At 41.3% G+C, this 16,394-nt stretch overlaps 1 protein-coding gene across 1 annotated transcript in view; it reads right to left on the bottom strand.

Annotated features, from left to right (window-relative positions):
- Positions 1-16,394, bottom strand: part of TMEM108 (transmembrane protein 108) — a 182,864-nt gene that overhangs the window by 84,343 nt on the left and 82,127 nt on the right. The window contains exon 3 of the mRNA XM_053359255.1: positions 8,243-8,328. Within this exon, the coding sequence (XP_053215230.1) occupies positions 8,243-8,282 (40 nt within the window). The 5' untranslated portion in view covers positions 8,283-8,328. The remainder of the gene's footprint in view (positions 1-8,242; positions 8,329-16,394) is intronic.

Genomic DNA, 16,394 nt, shown 5'->3' with positions numbered 1-16,394 from the left:
GCATTTTGGCATGCCATTTTAAAAATGTATGGCGAGGGTTGCACTCTATCCCCTAATATATGCTAACACATTGTTTGGTTGAAGAACTGCATCACAAATTTGGGGAAAGTATAAATTTAGAAAGATAACTGTGACTGGTTCACATGTGCGTTCAAAATGTGTGGATAAAGCAGCTTCTCATTAAAATTCAAACAAAATAAAATTTATCCCCATCCCTAGTTACAAAGAGCAAGCTTTGAAGTCAGTCATACGTGCAATTATCCAAACTCCAAATATTATGCTCATTGGCTTTGAGGAATAGAAAACTGTTATGCATTACACATGCCTGCTTGAAATTCAAAGAATTGGTGTCTTAAGAAGTGTATACTTTTGACAAGAGGAGGCATGCCCAGTTTCACTGAAGTCTAAGGGTTACATTCTGCTATCAATTATGTATGCGCAAATCGCACTGACTTTAGCAAGGCTTATGCATGTGTCACTAAGCGCAGGAATGCAGCCTTCTGCATTACTTAAAAACACTATTTGACATGATCAAAGAAATCTGAAAATGCAACTGGATTTCTGCTATGGAACTGGTTCATGCATAGGAAGAATATGAAAGCAATGCTGATTGGGAGAAAAACATCAACAAACAACTTTTCCAGATAGGAAGAGGAACATCCTGCTGTTCTCTATGAGCGGACTGTCACCAAGTCATATAACTCATTCCTTATTGTTTCCTTCTAAGCTAGCTAGATCCAAAGGAGCTTTGGATGTGGAATGCAGCACTCCCAGAGGCAGATTCAAATTTAAAGTAAAGCAGACAGAATAAATAGTGAAGATGTCACCACTCATGATGTTTTTTGCCTAGCGTTATATTTTCCTCTCAAACAGAAAGCGACATCCTTTGCTTTTTGAATATCAAAAACTCCAAAAATATATCAAACAGCAGCCTAGATGTGTTGCTGAATGGTCTACATTTATTACTGCTCTGATTGTGTATTCTAAATGTAGAAAAACTAAGGAGCTTTCAGCTTGGCCTACAAGAAAAACTAAATTCAGTGAACAGCTCATATTATGGAAATACATTATCCATGTAACAGCTAATAATAATTGCTCCCTCCCTAGTGGCTTTTCTCTACAGAAGAAAATATATTGTTGCGCACCATCCCAATCTTTGAGTGATGCAAGATTTCAGGGGGTCCAGGTGCTTACCCAGGGTTTGGGTTTCCTTTGAGAATGAGGCACAGCGGAGACTGTGGTGTCTTCATGATATATGGTTTATTTACACATACAGTGGTACCTCAGTTTAAGAACAGCCCTGCTTATGAACGATTCAGTTGAGGAACTCCACAAAACTGGAAGTAGTGTCCCGGTTTGCAAACTTTACCTCAGTCTAAGAACGGAAGCCGAACAGTGGAAGGGCACCGGCAGTGGGCGACCACATTAGGGAAAGCGTGCCTTGGTTTAAGAACGATTTCGGTTTAAGAACAGACTTCCAGAACGGATTAAGTTCGTAAACCAAGGTACCACTGTATATACAACCTGAGCCTATGATGGAGAGGTTAACAGCATTAACACCCCAAAGGGTATTGTTTCTCCCATAGCCACAGCCTTGGATTCAAACAGATATCAAACATTGCTGTCTCTCTGTTTTCTCCCAGTTTACTGCTTTACATCTAGGTCCCATGGCTGCAAAACTGTACTCCAAACGCTGGCTTTGTCTGTTGAGGCTCTTGCACTGAGCGCCTTAATCCCCCACCACATCACCAGGAACCTAATTTGACTATTTCCAGGAATAAGAAGACTTGATTAGCTTTTAGCACTTGCTCCAGGGATTAGAAGGGTCTGGCATATAGCTTAACACCCCAAACTCATAACAATAAAGACCCACAGGGCGGGGGGGGGAGCAATTTCACAGGGGTAATGCTTAATTGTTAAACTTCGAGAGGAGAAAGGTTTAAGCAGCCCCTTCCCCTGTGTGCAGTCATGGCCTCCTTGGCTATATGTTGTTTTGTTTTTTAAAGCCAGTGAAACACTGGATTGGAGTGAGACATTGAACTGGATTGGTTATTAGTATGAAGGGGGAATCACATGATTACCGGTGCCATTGCTGGTGTTGGACATGCTGTGTGGGACTGCCTTCAGTCATTCACATATTACTATAGTCATCCGCAGTGAAGAAGCCTGCATGCAATCAATGCGGACATCTAAGTGAAGCCACTCTTCCCTTCAGTAATTGTGTGATGCCTCCTTCATGCAACTAACATATGGATTCAGAGATGAGAGAATATTTTCACTGTTTTAAGAATATTTTAACTATAACTGTTTTAGATGCTTTCAACTATGTTTTCACTGTTTTTAGATTTTTTTATTGTTTGGATGAGGGTGTGTTTGCCATCCTGGGGTCCTTCGATAGGAAAGGCAGGATATACGTTCAATAAATAATAATGATGAAGAACTTCGTTGAACTTAATTCTTATTTAAATTAATGGAATGTAAGTCATGACTAGCTTTTCCCACTGATTTCAATAGGAGCTAAGTCAGCTATCCTAGGCTGCAATCCTATATACTTTTTCTGAAAATAAGTCTAACAGAAACTTAGTGGGGCTTACTTCCCAGTAGACATGCATAGGCTTGTGCTGTTAAGTCTGGATCCAACCCACTATGCGAAGCTTTCCCCGCAAACACCTCACACTGCACAACTGTTTAGTCCTGCTTAACTCCAAAGAACCTGGATGGCAGCTTAATTTCACAGTCACTTAAAGTCTCCCCCCCCAAAAAAAAATATTCACTATTATACATTCAGTTCAGCCACCCATGGAGAAAGAAAGCACAACAAACATCTATACTGAATTATTATGTTTCAAGCTGAAGGGCTTAATCACCATATTAGGGGTGTGTTGTTTTTTAAACTCTTCTTACAAAGCCAGCCGCTTAATGAAAGTAGCAAATGTAGCATAATATGTGTCTGGTGGCAAATGAAGGAAAGCTGTAGACACATGTTCACTTTAATTGACACTTATCAACAAAAGCCCTTGTAGTGGTTTCAAAATGTTAATCAACGTACCTATTTTGAAATCTTGGTTTCCCTCTCCCCATTCTTCTTATTTATGCATAGAAGGTATATCTACCAGAGAAATGTTGAAAATCCAATGTACAGCTTCTATTCTGTGCATGCTTACTGAGGATTAAGAATAACAGCCTAACTCCCCATAAGAGTTCATAGATGCATTCTTTTTAATGATGATGATGATGATGATAATAATAATAATAATAATAATAATAATAATAATAATAATAATAATAAAAAATTAAGTTACCATTTGATAGATACAACAGAGCCTTGCCACCCTAGCTACTGTTAGGCTTCAAACTAGAAATGTGCATGGCTGGGAGGGCACTGATGTTAGAATTCCTGCTCCATGATTGCAGTCATGGGATTTTTGTCTATCACATGACAGTGTATGTTTTGACTCCACAGAGTGGGAAGTGACGGAGACAGGATGTTTGTGTTACTGTGTTCCGTGAAGTTGTCCTTTGTTCTTTCTCTTTGCTGTCTGATGCTAGAGAGAGAGGGAGCCATGCTGCAGTGCTCCGTGTGTGTTTATATGTAAATAAAGTAGATTAGCCAAAATGCTGAGTTGCTGAGGTCTGTTACGCAAGCTACGAAAACTCTGCGGATCCCTAAGTGTGCCGGTGTCTGTTGGCATTGGTTGCTGTGATGTTCGGGCTGAAGAAAGCTTTTGAAGCTCCCGAATGAATGACCCGGAGGGAGAGAACATGCCAGTCGGGCATGTGTCTCTGCCAGGGTCCTACTGGACCCTGTAGGACGAATTCCTGACAACTGGATGCAGGGAAACCCTATCATTAGGCAAAGTGAGGCATCCGCCTCATGTGGCCGGTGCTGGGGAGCAACAGCTGCAACTCCTAACTGTTCTTCCTGAATGCCCCTCCCCACCATTCCTCTCTGTTGTGACATCGCCTTTTATGTGGTGAAAGATGCTCTCATTTCACTAACGTTGAATTAAGATTTGGTTACCAGTTCAGCTGGCTACTGTACATGGAATGGTAGAGGGACATCTGTCTCCTTCCCTTCTCCTGATCGAGAGCAGAGGGGTCAATTGTAGAGTGTCCCTTTGCAAGCAGGTTCTCTGCAGGGAAGCCACTTGCAAAGGAGCAACCTGAAGGTGTGATGGCTCAACAGCTGGTGCACACAGGCATCAATCCTGTGTGAGGTACCTGTTCAGGGATGGAGTGCCAGGAAGGAGGGAGTACCAGGTGGTTGTGGGCTTCTACCTTCTCCCAGGAAGTTGGTCTGAGCCTCTACATGGGGTTTTCCCGAACACTGCCTGCTTTTCCTTCCTGCCTGATGCCCCACCCTCAGAGCCTTGGGTCCTTATGGGCCATGCATCCTGACCAACAGCGATCCATGGATGCCTCTACCCAACTTGGCCAATGCCCAAATCCCTGTGAACAGGTCCAATTTTAAGCTAGGGGCATGAACCTGGAGCGAATCTGGTGCAAAGCCATATTGGATGGGGTTATAGGAAGACTGTATAGATGTCCTGTTGCGGCCCATTGTAATGCTCACATGAACCCATGTGTATTCCTGCAGATGAGTAGGAGGGGAGGTGGGGAGGTGGTAAATTTATGAGAATCTTTCATGGAAGAATGCTGTGACACCATCCTGAAACTTGCTCTCACTCAGCAGAAAGATCAAGCCCACATTTCTCACTGAAATTTCTCCTCCACTCTGATAGCAGCATTTTCACTGGAACTCTGGCATCATTTAACATTACATGTTGATCAAATGGGCCTCGGTTTTCCTATAAATGTGGCCAAGATCATGGGCTAGGGTGATATCTTTATAGCTGTTATTTTATGTGAACTAGTAACCAGTTTTAGAAAACCCAGTAAACATTTTTTACTGAGAGAGAGAGAGAGACTGTGTTTCACAGAGCCAGCTTCCTTGAGGATTAAAGTTCCAGAATAAAAACCTTCTAACCCTATTCATGTCTAATATGTTCTTACTCTTTATGAATGGTAACTGGAGTGTGTGAAAAGCAATTGGAACAAGCCCATTAAAGTAGAAAGTCTGCCTAGCAGGCATAAACAAACTAGTTTATTGGAAATTAAACAGACATATAGATCATCTCTTTGCTGTAAGGGACAAAGAACACTTTTACAATCGCTCCAAACAAATATACTGCACAGATTCTTCTCCCCGCCCCCTGACTAGCTTTAGAGATAGAATGAAACAATTCTGCTCCATTGTACAGATAGTACAAAAAAATTAGCCTGTTCATTCACTCAACCTGCGCTGAAATTCACATTTTTGAAAAAGCTGTATTTTAATAACAAGTTGCGCCACTTTCACTGTTTATATGACAACACATCAGTACTTTTTTTTGGCACTGAAATCCCTGAGAGGATCTCTGTGTTTTTTATCTCTTTTCTGTTCTTGAAAAGCTTATACAATAAAAGCCCAAAGCAAATCTTGCAATCAGGGACATTGACAGAAAGGCCTGACACATCTTTTATATTCCGCTTCCAATACTTTTTAGAAACCTAGAAGCTTGTTCTCAAAAGCCATGCAAAAATCAATGGATGTTTCAGTCTGTGACTTACATCTACATAATACACATCATGTGCAATATGCATCACCACATGACAACAACCTGCTTCTACCTGGTTGACAGTTTTGCAGGCTCACCCACCAAAAAGCAAAGAAAACTGAAAGGGACTGCCAGAACTGAGGAGCTGCTGGGTGATCCATTGTTTATCTCTGCTTTTTGATCTCCTACCAGTGCAACCCCTACCGTGTCTACTCAGAGTGAGACCTACGGAATTCATTGGGGCTTTCTCCCAGGTAAATGGCACTACAATTGCAGCACTCTATTGCTATCCCTGCCCTAACCTGCCAGCTGCATGCATGCACCAGCTGAAGTAGATTCTGGCTTATGAACGCAAAGACTAAGATTTGTAGCCTATGTATCCGAAGTACAGTTGGGAAAAGGCTGAAGCTCAGTGGCAGAGCATCTGCTTTGGAAGTAGACTGTCCCAGTTTTAATTCCTGGCACCTCCAGGAATGTCTCCTATTTGAAGTCAAGGAAGAAGCCTCTGCTTAGTCAGGTAATACTGAGCAAGGTGAACCAATAAAGCAGCTTGCTATGCTCAGATGAAGTGAATTACATCAGTAATAATAATATACTAATCACTTATGTGCAGATGAAGTAAATTTTAGGTGCATTATAGAAAGTACTGCATTCACCAGTGCTTGAATTAGCATTAGCTTGGGATGTAATATTTTCATTAGCTCAAACTCTATTAAATTATCTTGTGGTGATGAATATAACAGTAAATAGAAAAACATCTTAATCTGTGCTGCTTTCATAAATGGGTTGGGATTGACCCTCATAAACTAACTTGAAATCCTCTTTTCGGAAATGATTTTCAACCTCACTTGCAAACAGATGAGTACATCCTATGTATCTATTCAGACTGTGTGAATTATGAACATGTGAAAATAACTTTCTGCCATACCATAGCTCCATAAATACATAATCCCTAAATAGATTACTGCTGACTAGAAACATTCCACCACTATGTAAAAAATGAACACAAAAGAATTCCTAATAACCATAGCAGTTAAAACACCTAATAACTTTTAATGGAATTAGATAGCATGGCATGTAGCTTGCGGAAAGTAATTTGATGACATGAATCAAGGTTTGGATATAAAACGTTTATCAACAGATAAAACCTACTAAACTAAACTAAACTAAAGGATCTGAGTACATATTTATCCCCTTTAATTTTACTTTATTTAGCAGCTCTAAAGATAAACAAACTCTTCATTTTCAAACATGCAAAGTACAGCTACTATGACAACAATAAAACTAGTAGATTATATCTGAGAGTTCAGGGTCAAAAACAAGTCCTGCATGCAACAAAGAGACACCTTAAAATTAGAAATGTCAAAGAAGTTAATATTATTAGATATACGAATTTGGAGAACTGCTAAATAGGTGATATAATGAAATTCAGTTAGAGGGGATTCGAGGAAGTCAGTTATCAATGTAATGAAATTAGGATTTGGAAAATTCTTTTTTATGTGTTTTTCTTTGTTTTTGTGTATTGTAATGTTTTTCTTTTCTCTTGTATCTTTTTTATGTGATAAGTGTGAAAACCAATAAAAAATATTTTGGAAAAAAAATAAAAATAAAATTAGAAATGTGACCTGATGTATAGCTGCTACAAAAAGTAAGAAATACACATCTGGCTCTGTTCTCCCCCATCATAACATCTGGTAGAATTTACCTGCATCCTATTGTGTTTTCAGGCCCCATTCCCATCTTCCTCGGAGGTAAACTCATGGGAGGTGGAGACAACTTTTGGGGAAGTTGCTGTTCTCAGCTCTCAGACCCAAACTGGAGCATGTAGTATGTACTCCCATCTTCCTCAGACTCAAGACAATGCTCTTAATAAAGCCCCCATCACTTCCGTGCTGCAGGAACCAATGACTGTGCCACCATTCTGCTGAATCAACAGTTCTATACAGCACAGAAGGAAATGCTCTAGTCAGAATCTTAGACACTCCTCTGTCCAGGAACTGGATGTGACTCCACCTTTCCCGATGGCACCTTGTTTGTAAGTCCTGTGCCAAAGACCACTCACCACCTCAACCTCAACCCTTGCTGGGACCGGACACTTATGCCTGGCATTATACTGCCTCCCCTTTTTATCACTGAGAACGAGGGGGGGAGAAGAAAACAGCACACAGTTATGTTCTAAACACTATGGAGGAGATGGGAATTACGATTTGCAGCCGCAGTTTTATTTATTTTATATATACCCCTTAATCATCAAAACCTCTAAGCAGTTATCAGAGGCATTCATGCATTTGGCAGCATCCAGGCATTTAGCAACATGGCTAGGTTGTCCCTAGTAGTTCAGACAACTGCTATAAGAGAAATTGGCAGATATCCAACTCTAAGACACATGGGGGCATCCATTTGCTATCACCACTAGCTTGCCCTTAAAAGAACACAATTTAACAGCTTAACCCTGAGCCCAAGAAAGGGGAAGAAAGGGATAAGGTGGGTTGTGTGAGATGAACAAAGGAAAAATACAATAAATTTTGATGAACATTAAGAGGGGGGAGAAGGGGGGGTGGCAAGAGTAGTATTACTCATATCCAAAGTAAGTACACCTAAAATAGAGAGAGAATATCAAAGTATTCAGATGACTGTCTACTTACTAAGCAGTTGGCAATAGAGGACTTGTAAACTTCTCTTCATGGTATCATCTGCTCCAGGTTGTCCTGCAGTTTATTCATGATTCTGTCTAGGAGATGATGAAGAAGAACAGGATATGAATAAGTTTGTTTGTTTGTTGTTTGTTTGTTTGTTAAGGAGCTATCCTGGTCTATGTGGCCTCTTTGGGCTTACAAGCAACTAAAAAGAAACATAATCAGAAATTGTCGAAATAGGTTGCAGAGTCCCTGCGTCGTACTTAGTTGACCAAGTTGCCAACTGTGAGTTTTAAAAAAATAAGGTATGTGAATTAAAATGAAGCAGACAACTGAGTATTTCTGCTGCTGGGTCTCTTTATTATACAGATTGGGAGCCATTCATCAAGGGTGTTTATTGTGGGATGGGTGCTCCTCATGCATGCACATTTTTTGGCAATGCTGGTATAAAAATGCCAGACCACATCTGCAAGACCACATATCCCCCACCCCTGCAGGGTTTTCATAACCATCTGTCTGATGTTTCTTACAGAGAATTAGTATCACCACTCCTCCCACCCACCCGGTAATTTTGGTACTTGGCATGAACCCAACCAATTCATAATGATCTCTGAGCAGTTCCAGAAGGCACTCAAGAAATATATAAAGCTTACAGGTGACTGTTGTGTTCAGATCCTTATCACCAAAACACATGGATCCAAAGAAGAATTACATTAGTTTCATGAAGCCACGGGGGTTTTAGACTTATTTTTATTGGGGGAAAACCCGCTTCTGAAACCAAGGGAACAGTTGGGAGGCAGCTAAATAAATCAGGGTGGAAGTGTTTTTGTGTGTCAAACATTTCACTGGAATCTGTGTAAGCCTATGCAGGTCTTTGAATCCTAGCCGTTATCTTTTGTCATTGCAACCAGATCCAGAAAGCCTCCACCAGCATCTATCAAAGAGCTTTACTGCAGAGCCTGCCACTTCAGGCTGAAGAGCCAACTCTTGAAAAAAAAAAGTTAACAATCTTTAGGCACTTGATACCTTTTATTTCTCATAAGAACTTCTCTCCCTGTCTTCCAACTCAAGGCATTTGCAAGCTATTCCAATGCACTCCACTATAATTCCTTCGGAGCTTATTTAAGAGATGATCTCAAAGGCATCTGCACTGCAAGCCAAACCAATAAACAGCACTCCGCCACTGATTAAATGCCAGGAGTTTATGAAAGCAGGAGGACCAAATTTGATTTGTAGATGGAAGTCTCCTAGGATTGCCACTTTTATTAGCTCCATTTGCCTGTGGAAGAGGCGAGACATTCACTTATGCTATCACTTTACAGCTATTTATACACATGGTGACAAAGAATACTCTCATTTGGATATCTCCCTTCTCTCTTTCTGCTCTCAATTTCATTTTAAAACTGGTTGTGAATGTGAAAATGGTTCAATATTTCCTTAAGGGAAGACATCATTTTCACTTAAATAAAATAATATTTACTTATGTTCCATTGATCTTGTGCATAAAGTGAGTTATCCTGAAGGTAAATAGTTTCAAAGAAGGGCTTTTAAATATTAAGAGAGCAACCCAAAGTTCCTGAGGAGGTCTGCTGAGGAGCAGTTAGACATTGTAGACCTTCCCCTCCATTAGCAGAAAGGGAAGTCCACAGACGGAAGTGGTCCATTTGAGTCCTTTTCGCAGAGGAGGAAACCTCTGCCATCGTTCCCACCACCTCATAGATGTATTTCAATATGAATTTTCATTCAGATATTTTTTTAAAAATGCAAATGAATGCAAAACCAGGACTTAACAGGCTTATGAACATGTGAAGCTGACACAGACTGGAAGTAGACGGCTCAATCCATCAGATCCATCCTGACTCAGATCCTATGTGTACTGGGGTGCATATGCATAGTCCCTGTGCAGGAATTCCTATTCATGTACAGAAAGAAGGGGCAGGGCTCACCCCCCCATATATATATTTCTCCACAAGCAACCCTGTTTATGGAAGTTTTTAATGTTTGATGTTTTATTCTGTTTTTAATCTGTTGGGAGCCATCCAGAGTGGCTGGGGAGGTCCAGCCAGATGGGCGGGGTATTAATAATGATGATGATGATGATGATGATGTCATCTAAGAGACTTATTCCACCACTGACGTGGTCTGTCCACATCAAGCTGGCTTTAAAGGCAGGGGTGGGAGGCATTTTTCAGCCTGAGGGCCACCATTTCCTTCTAGGGTACCTTCTGGGGGTGGCCTGTGGGGCAGACCAATGAATATGAACCTTTGTACAATGAACCTTTGTACAGCAGACTAGATGATTCACAGACGCACATGCCTCTCTGCCCTCCATCGAGGCAGTTTAGAAGTATGAGCCACATTCTACCTAGGCAAAACACTCAACAAGGATACAAAGACCCAGCGGAGTAGGCTTGCCATATTTAAAAAGGAAAAAATCCAGAAACCCCCAAAATTGTTGATTTTTTAAAACGGAAAAGTTAACCCTTATGTGTAATAACTCAGCTAGCTACCATAACTAGTGCACCTCTGGCCACTGCTGCCCTGCTTTCTGTGGCTCCCCTTCAAACCTACTTTCTCTTCCCACCACTGCCTACAAGCACCGCTGCCTACCCTCCTGCAACCATAGAGTCACCTCAAGCCAAGAGTGGGGGGGGGGTAGGGGGAGCCTATTCCGCTAGGGCTAGAGGCCACCCAGCCTCCCTTGATCACAGAGTTCATGGAGAGTGAAAGCGATGCTTTTGCTTCCGATTCCGGAATAACATACACATGCTTGCACACAAGCCCATGTTGCCTCCCTTTTACCTGCAGGAGACAGTGGGAGTTGTTGCGCAGGAATGCTCACACCTTGTAGCCAGGAGGGCAGGCTCGAAGATGTAAACAGCGGGTCTAGGCCCCTCGGAAAGGCGTGCCAGGTGCTGGCACTGCGGCTGTGGCAAGAGCCCACCACGCTCAGGACACTGTGCTGGGACAACTGCGCCCTGGAGAAGCAGTGCCTAGATGGGGTGGCCGTGCACAGCCAAGCAAGGGAGGCAGCAGCCAATGCCAACAGCAGCAGCGCCATGGGTGGCTGGAGCTCTCGCCATGCGCCCCGCAAAAAAAAAACCCTGGAGAAAAACCCTGGGGGGACGGACAACCCTGGACACTATTTTAGGCAACCGATTTCCATACATGTCTGGAATTTTCCAGACATATGGCAAGCCTACAGTGGAGGGGTGTGGCCAGGGAAGAAGGGGTGTGGCTTGAGGGCAGTCCTGGGGGCCAGAAAGTTGAGGTTCCCCATCCTTGCTTTAAATGTGCAAAAAGGAGGATTGTACTAATACATACAACCTTGTGAACCTTGTGAATAAACATTCTAAAGCCTTAGACATGAATTTACTAACTAAGTAGCTTCACTTTGAGGAGAGACGGGTTATAGTTATATCAGGCTTTTCCCTGTTTATTCCTGCCACAGATGCCTTGTGGTGACCATCAAAATATAGCCAGCTATTAACATGCACTAACCTGTAGTGTTGCTTGGCTTTTGCCTCCAAAAGACAGATTAATTTTTCAATACATGTGAACAACCCAGCATACCATTCTATATTAATCACTATTAGGAATACAGTATCTATATCTAAGAGCCCACTGCCATTTATGTGCATGTATTTACTATTCCCAATGCATGACTGCCTCTAGCATTTAAGCAACTACTGTCAACTTGCACTATGTAATAATGTATAAGTTGCTGTGCTAGTTTTTATTGTATTTAAATAGGAGTTGGATAATTTATTGATTTCTGAGAGGCAAGAACAGGCTTGTGCACAAATAAGAACCATGAGACATTTTGGTTGGAAATGTCAGTCTTTCTTCTGCCAACAGCTGAAAAAACCAGACCACTTAACGGTCATGAACCTTACTTAAAACTCCATGAAATAAACTGAGTAAGATCCTTTGGGTCAAATCCTACTCTGGCTTTATAGCTTATAAATATAAGTGAAGTCATTCAGTTGAGCAGACATAGATCCTTTTGGGTAAAATATTAAAAGTGAAGTTACTTTTGAAAGTAATACAGAACGGGATGAAGAAAGAAAACAAAGCAGATTGGAAGGGAAGAAAAGACTTGCAAGGCTACACCAAAATTGATCAAATGCTAGTAAAGCAACGTAAGCATGGCTTTTCTAGGGCTGCAAACCTATAACTGGGATTAAGGATGGGCAAATCTGTGAATCCGGGTTTCTCTCAGTTTCTCATTTGTCCAATATTAAACTTAGTTCTCCCCAGTTCTGATTCAGTTTGCATTTTTATTTTTTACTAAACTAGCAGTTTAGTGTGAATTTCTTCTAATATGCATGTATTTGTATGCAGTTTTGCCTTATACATATTTTTGAAAATATTATTTCTCCACAAACTACTGCATTTTTGTATGTTATTTTTCACCAACACATGCTTTTATGAACACTTGATCCTAGTATATGCATATTTGTGCAAATCACTTGGCTGGAGAATTGCATTGTGAAATTTAAAGGTAAATGGACCCCTGACCATTAGGTCCAGTTGTGGCCAACTCTGGGGTTGCGGCGCTCATCTCACTTTATTGGCCGAGGGAGCCGGCGTACATATCTGTGAAAGCAGAAATGATGTTTATTTCCCACATATATCCCCCCCACCCCACAGCTTTCAGCTTTCTCATACTGTGACATTTTTCTCATGCAAATGGCACAATTTTGCTGAAAACAGAAAGCCAGAAATGGAAATAAAGGAAATAAAGAATGACATTAATTAGTTTTAATGCTTTGCACACAAAAAGGAAGGAAAAACCAGGTGCAACAATTTTGAAATCATAAATATTTCAGCATTTGGAATCTGCCCTCTTGGGTGGGTATACTACCAGTTTTTTGGAACAGCAAACACAATACAAAAATATAGTTCTCAAGAAGAAGGGGGGAGAGACTATCTCCATTAATAGCAAACAAAAGAAAAAAAGAGTATCATTATGCATTTCAGCTCATAACTGCATTTCCAACAGATAAAATCCATCTGAGATTACACAAATCTTCATGTGAACAAGATTAAAAGAGGGAATAGTTTCTATGAGCTACAGAAGCAAATGCACTGCAATTCGCCTCAACTAATGCAAGGGTGACTATGGACAAATGAGGGCTTCAGTCAACTGGTTTTGACTTCCCAGATCAAATGGATCGTGTACATATTTGGAAGAAGGATTAAAAATGTGGAAATCAATTTGCATTTTAATCTCTGTTTTTGTGTAAATGGGATCTGTTCATCTGCTTGTACGACCCAGCTTTCCTAACGTGGGGTGAAGGGTACATTCTCTGACTAAGCAGCTCAAAGGTTGGACTATCCACATGTGCAACAGGGAAGTGCTTTGTTCCTCAAAGCTAATGTCAGAGACGATTAGAGACCTCTTTTTGATGTTATGTATGGGACCGAAGGAGACAGAGGTATTAAAATAATAATAGCAGCTGCTTAATGCAAAGGTAAGCAACTTGTGGCCCTGCAGATTTGTTGCACTCCAACTCCCACAAGTCCCAGCCAGCATAGCCAACAGTCAGGAATTCTGGGAGCAGTTGTTCAGCAACATCAGAAGGGCATTGCTTATGCTGGCCTTAAAATACTGTATTTTTTGCTCCATAAGACACACTTTTTTCTTCCTAAAAAGTAAGGGGAAATGTCTGTGTGTCTTATGGAGAGAATGTGTGGTCCCTGGAGCTGAATTGCCCAGGGGAGAAAAGCAAATCATGCTTTTTGTTTTGTTTTTTTGTTTTTTGAAAGAGGGAAGTGGGTGTTGAAACAAAGCCACTGATCAGCAAGCGATCAGGAGCAAGATAAGGGACGCTAGCAATAAAGGAGGCTGCCTGGGAGCGGGGAGGTAAAGACAGCAAACTTGCAAGGAGAGGAGACAGGAAGACTAAAGTAATGAGGAGAGAAATTAGAAGAAAAGGAGGGGCAAAAAAATGCTCCAGCTAAGGAAAAGACACTAAGGCAAACAAGAGGGAAGGGGGTGTTGAAAGGAAGCAGCTGACCGGTAAGCGATCGGGAGGAAGATAAGGGACGCTAGCAATAAAGGAGACTGCCTGGGAGGGGGGAGGTAAAAGCCCATGGATCCTCAGGGATTTTTGCATTGGGTTACCCCAAATTCACCATCAGATCACATAGCATGTCCATGGCTACAGCCTGCACCAAAAAAATCATGCACCCACTGTTTCGTTCAGAATATTTCTTTCCTTGTTTTTCTCCTCTAAAAACTAGGTGCGCCTTATGGAGCGAAACGGTCTATACCATAGATAAGCTATTAATCGCTGAATGAGCTATAGGAATCATTACCTTAAATGTTCTTTCTAATCCTAACAGCTGCATCTACTGTGTATAAATATACACATGATGATAAATGGATGTGTGAAATCTCCATACAGAGCCAAGGTATTGTCTTCTGCAACGAGTGATTTCCATCCTGTGCCCCACACTGAACTCTGGCTAAATTAAAGAGGACAACTAAGACATAATGATGAATAGAAAACAAAAGGGTCCAGTGGAGCTGACAGGTCCCCAACACTGCATCGTTCATTATGTCTGAAGGAGGAAGATGCCAACAGTGTCCTAGATCAAAGGAAAACAGATGAAAACAAAAAGTCACTGGGCATTACAAACTAGGTATTATGGCTGAGCTAGAACATTCTCCTTCACATCTAGCTCTAGGGATTGTTTTTTTGAAAATCTTTAATAAAAACTATTTAAAAATATATGCAAGAACATTCAGTTGTGTGAGCCTTGCAACCAGCATCTCAAGCCTTAGGGCCCTGACAAAACAGAAATCAGCAGAATTATGGAAAAGATTACTGAGACCTGCAACAAAATGTTACAGTGTGGAGAATGTTTGCTTAAGACCCTCAGTGTCCCTCCCAGTTTTCCATTCCTTGCAACAGTCCTTTAGCATTATTCACACACTAAGCATACACAGTTCTCATTGGACTGTTTTTGTTTTTTTTGGTGGGGTGTCTCCCCTTTATTTCTGGTGGCGGTCCCTGAATTTTTTTGATCTAATAAATTCCTGCACAATCTAGAATAAAATTCTAGAATAAAAATTCTTCCCAAGGTGGTTCACATTATAGTACAAGAAAACAATAAACAGCATTTAAGCATCTTAACAAAACAAACCCATATTATTAAAACTAGCAATACAGCCACCAAGACCAGACCACACAATCAGAGCCACAGCAACTATTAGTTTATGTAAGCCAAGGTAACATGGTTTTTAAGGCTTGTATAAAAATATCCATGGATGAGGACTCCCTAATATAACATGAGACAGTATTCCAAGATTGTGGGGCCACCACCCAAAAAGCCCTGCCAGCCTAACTTCCTTTGTAACATGCAAGTTTATAATTACTTGGTTCAGTATACGAGTATGTCCTGCTTGAAATGCTTAGCTGCATTACAAATTGATCAACATCCCCCATCTCTGAATTTCTTCCCCATATTGGAATGTTAAATCAGATCCTGCACATGAGTAGTCATTGTTCAGCAGACCATGTGTACATAAACATCTGCTTCATAAACACCTATGAAAAAGTTATTCTGTGCTTGTTAACTGCTTATTCTTGATGAAGTTTTCACTGGTTGCTCAGCTCACCCTATCCAGCAGTCTTTTCTTGGGTGAGTATTTTCTCTATTCTCTGGTTGGTTTCTTGCAAACCTTTTAGTTGGCTGCCAAAATACGATATCCCGCTTAATATTTACAGTGCCCCAAATTGTAAATCCCGCAGGGGGTTGCGAAGCCCTGTGGCCCAGCCTGCCACACCCCACTGTCCAGGTGTTTAGCAGGTGTGAGGGGCTTTACAAATGTACCAGTGTATACCTACCATGGTGAATTGTATGTCTGGCACACACATTGTGACCTAAACATACACACCCTTGTTTTTCCTGGGAATGGCAGCTACCCCTTTTAAGTCTGTAGTGTAGGCAAGCCCCAATAATGTCAAGTTTTAATTTGTTCTGATTTCAGGGGTGGGGGGCCCTAAAACAAATTTGCAGCCATCAAGAATATTTCTGCACTACTTGCTACCTATCACACCGAATGCTCTGATCTCTGATTTAAGCTCAAACCTCCCTTCAGCTCTACGTTCACATTCGGGCTCATAAACAAAGCATCAGAGCTGGCCTT

This window comes from Podarcis raffonei, chromosome 12 (genome assembly GCF_027172205.1).
Source record: "Podarcis raffonei isolate rPodRaf1 chromosome 12, rPodRaf1.pri, whole genome shotgun sequence".
Taxonomy (NCBI): Eukaryota; Metazoa; Chordata; class Lepidosauria; order Squamata; family Lacertidae; genus Podarcis; species Podarcis raffonei.
The sequence above is the reverse complement of the archived record's forward strand: the minus strand, read 5'-3'. Positions and strand labels throughout refer to the sequence as shown.